Raw genomic sequence first — 3,257 nt, forward strand, 5'->3', positions numbered from 1 at the left:
ATCTATACTTTCTCTCTTGTTTCTGAGTACCTCACTCCTTACAAGATTACAGTATAGGATACAGCAACGACTTGCTATCCTACCTAGTCCCAAACTAGTCTAGATCTACCTCTCTTGTCTCTAAGTGGCTACACATGAAAGTATAAGAAGTTTCAACTAAGAACTCAGCTATCACTTAACTGATTCTTCTTGAAGACTTCTAAGAAGTTTCACTCTCAGAAACTCAGCTATCCTAAACTGATTCTTTCATGAACCCAGCTACCTCAGCGGGATACATCAGAACTCAGCTATCCTCAGCTGCTTCTTTCATGAACACTTCCTGGGTTGCTGCACTACCAACTGATCTCATGGTATGCAGAATGCAATGAGTTTATGAGAAGATGTTTTTGTTCAGCTCTAAGGTTTATAATCACAAAAGGAAGACTTAGAGACTAATGAACAATACAAAGTAAAACCAAAAACCCAACAAAGGGAGAAACCCAACAAAGCAAATGTAGAAACTACATTTTGACAACCACTGAGAAAAGGCAGCCTTGCTCAGTATATATAGGCTGATGGAGTGCTCTAACAAGAGAGAGACACAAGCCAAAGAGGTGCCACAAGAGGGCAAGCACGAGGGCCAAAGCAAGGAAGGGTTTTGGACTTTTGTCCTTGGCCAAACTCTGAAAGGGAGAGGACATACAAAGACAACTGTTATATTGGTTTGTGTATCACAAACACAGCTGTAGTCTTGGAGCTCTTACATCATGAGTCACGGGTTGAAACAAAGGCATCAAACCCAAAACTAAATTGACCACAAAGGCAAGATCTTTATATATTCTAGTTGTCAATTTGAAATTCAAATTAGGATCTCCCCTAGACATAAAATTAATGCCACAAGGGTAAAGAAACTTAAACATAAGACAACAGAACAAAAGATCAAAAAGCTGGAAACCCAGATTTTTAGGATGGCAAGTGATACTGCTATCCTCTGTGAAAACCATGAAATGCACATGCATGATTTTACCTGAGTTCCATGAGATCATATTGGTTCTTCTACTTCTTCAACTTGTTCTTCAGGTGTGCAAGACCAATCTCCCAATTGCTTTAGGCTTCATAGGTTGTGTTTTGTTTTATATAAGGATTGCCAACAACCTTTTACCTTCATTGTTTGAATATTATTGTCTTTCCAGATAAGTCTTCTATTGCAGCTGACCTATTTTAAGGCCGTGAAGAAGGTGCTGCAACGGCAACTTGGAGATGAAGAAACCAAGAGCTTGCTTGAGAGAGCTGTTTACTTTATCAGCATTGGTAGCAATGACTATGGTAGCTTCTACGCCAATTTCCCCAACGCCAATGAGACCATCCGGCAAGAATTTGCAGCTAGTGTGATCAGCAAGTTAACCGTTGTGCTCCAAGTAAATTTCTATTTGACCACACTTATCTGAGAAAATAATTTTGTGTAATTCCTCTTAATTCAATAACCAATGATTGTCCATGTTCTCTATATTGTTGGGCAGGAAATATATGATTTAGGAGGAAGGAATGTTGCATTTCAAAATGCGGGACCTATTGGTTGTCTACCGTCGACTAAGCAGGCCTACAACACTGAACTTATTGATGGGTGTGTTGAACAAATCGAGGGTTTAATAAGGCTACACAATACAGCTCTAGCTAATGCCCTCAAACAGTTGGAGAGCCAGAAGCCAGGTTTCAAGTACTCCGTTTTTGAGTATTATGATGTGATTGTGGATCGAATGCATAACCCTGCAAAATATGGTAGGCGAGCTGGCAGTGATAATAATCCTACATCTTCGTATATACTAGCTAGACACCATGCATATACACGTACCAGATAGCTAGACTGATCCTCATACACCGGATTTTTCTACTGCTATTGGATCTGATTTTTCATCATTTTCACATACGTTCATAAGTTTTCCCGTTTTCGATCATTTTTCTTGTTTATCAAGGCAGGCTTAGTTGTTAAGACAGTATATACCCCATTAGACCAAGCAGACAAAAGCTTCCGTGCTGATCGACCATTAGCTTTTTTGGTCATTTGAGATTTTGAGAGAAACATAAATTTTTCTTCAGACTAAAACTTAGTACTGCAGGAAGCAAAATGCTTCTCACATATATGGAGTAAGTTCAGTACGTACTGTTCAATTTTTTTCTTTTTCTTTTGGGCTTGGCTAACCCTTCTCCTTTGGGATTGAGGGTGAGACTTGCTCCCTAAACCGTTTGCCACCGAGAAGCTAATATCGCCTAACCTCTTATTTATATATAAAAAAAAGTTCAGTACTGGCGGACACACACCATAGCAACTGGGGCTATTTCCCTCACTTGATTTTGATTTTTCAAATATCTTATGGCTAAATTGATCAACTTATATACATTTCTATGAGGAGTTTTAACTAATGTGATATATCTGTGGCTAAATTGAGCAATTTAGATACATTTCTATGACTATCATATCCCTGCATTAACAATGTGATATATCTGGCCAAAGTTTGATGCAGGCTGATTCTTTTCTTCTAAAATGTTTTACTTTTAAGGTTTTACGGACGGCTCGGATGCGTGTTGTGGTGTCGGAGCATATTTGGGATCTGGTTGCGGTAATGAAACAAAAGGGTACGAGTTATGTAGTGACCCTGAGGACTATGTGTGGTTCGATGGTAGCCATACCACTGAAAAAGTAAATCTGCAATTAGCAGAACTAATATGGAGTGGAACACCAAATGTAACCGGACCTTACAATGTTAAACAACTTTTTGGACGAGTTTGAACGGTGCGTGTGTACTATACTAGCAGATGCAGATGCATCATGCATGCATCTCCACCAACGAAAAAAATAATACTTGCAGATGCATCATGCATGCATCATATTTGGATATTCATTCTTTTGAAAGGTGTATCATATATTGTTGTAATAAATCGTACTGTAGATATTATATATAACTCATGCTTTTTATTGTAATAAATCGTGCATTTTATTGTAATAAATCATAGTATCATACTGCAGATAAATGTATTTCAATTGCATGTGTTAAATTGAAAAACCTGAATTTAATTAAACCCGTACATTTATTTTCTGACTACATATTCAATTTTCTTTTTCAAGATAAGCGAAAAAAATTCCATTAATCAGAATCCATAACCATAACCGTTCACACATGAGAACTCCGAGAACAACCCAAAAACAAGCAAATTCTCCTATTCTAAATCACATATATATACACACACACACACTACAATATTGAAATAACAACCTTAAA

The 3,257-nt window shown here is 37.6% G+C and overlaps 1 protein-coding gene across 1 annotated transcript in view; it reads left to right on the top strand.

The window, feature by feature from the left end:
• LOC101293511 (GDSL esterase/lipase 4-like) overlaps positions 1–2,982 on the top strand; it is a 6,793-nt gene extending 3,811 nt beyond the window's left edge. Inside the window, exons 2-4 of the mRNA XM_004305727.1 lie at positions 1,173–1,397; positions 1,500–1,758; positions 2,538–2,982. Of these exons, the coding sequence (XP_004305775.1) occupies positions 1,173–1,397; positions 1,500–1,758; positions 2,538–2,767 (714 nt within the window). The 3' untranslated portion in view covers positions 2,768–2,982. The remainder of the gene's footprint in view (positions 1–1,172; positions 1,398–1,499; positions 1,759–2,537) is intronic.
• The last annotated feature ends 275 nt before the right edge of the window (positions 2,983–3,257 follow it).

The sequence above is a fragment of the Fragaria vesca genome, linkage group LG6 (genome assembly GCF_000184155.1).
Source record: "Fragaria vesca subsp. vesca linkage group LG6, FraVesHawaii_1.0, whole genome shotgun sequence".
Taxonomy (NCBI): domain Eukaryota; kingdom Viridiplantae; phylum Streptophyta; class Magnoliopsida; order Rosales; family Rosaceae; genus Fragaria; species Fragaria vesca.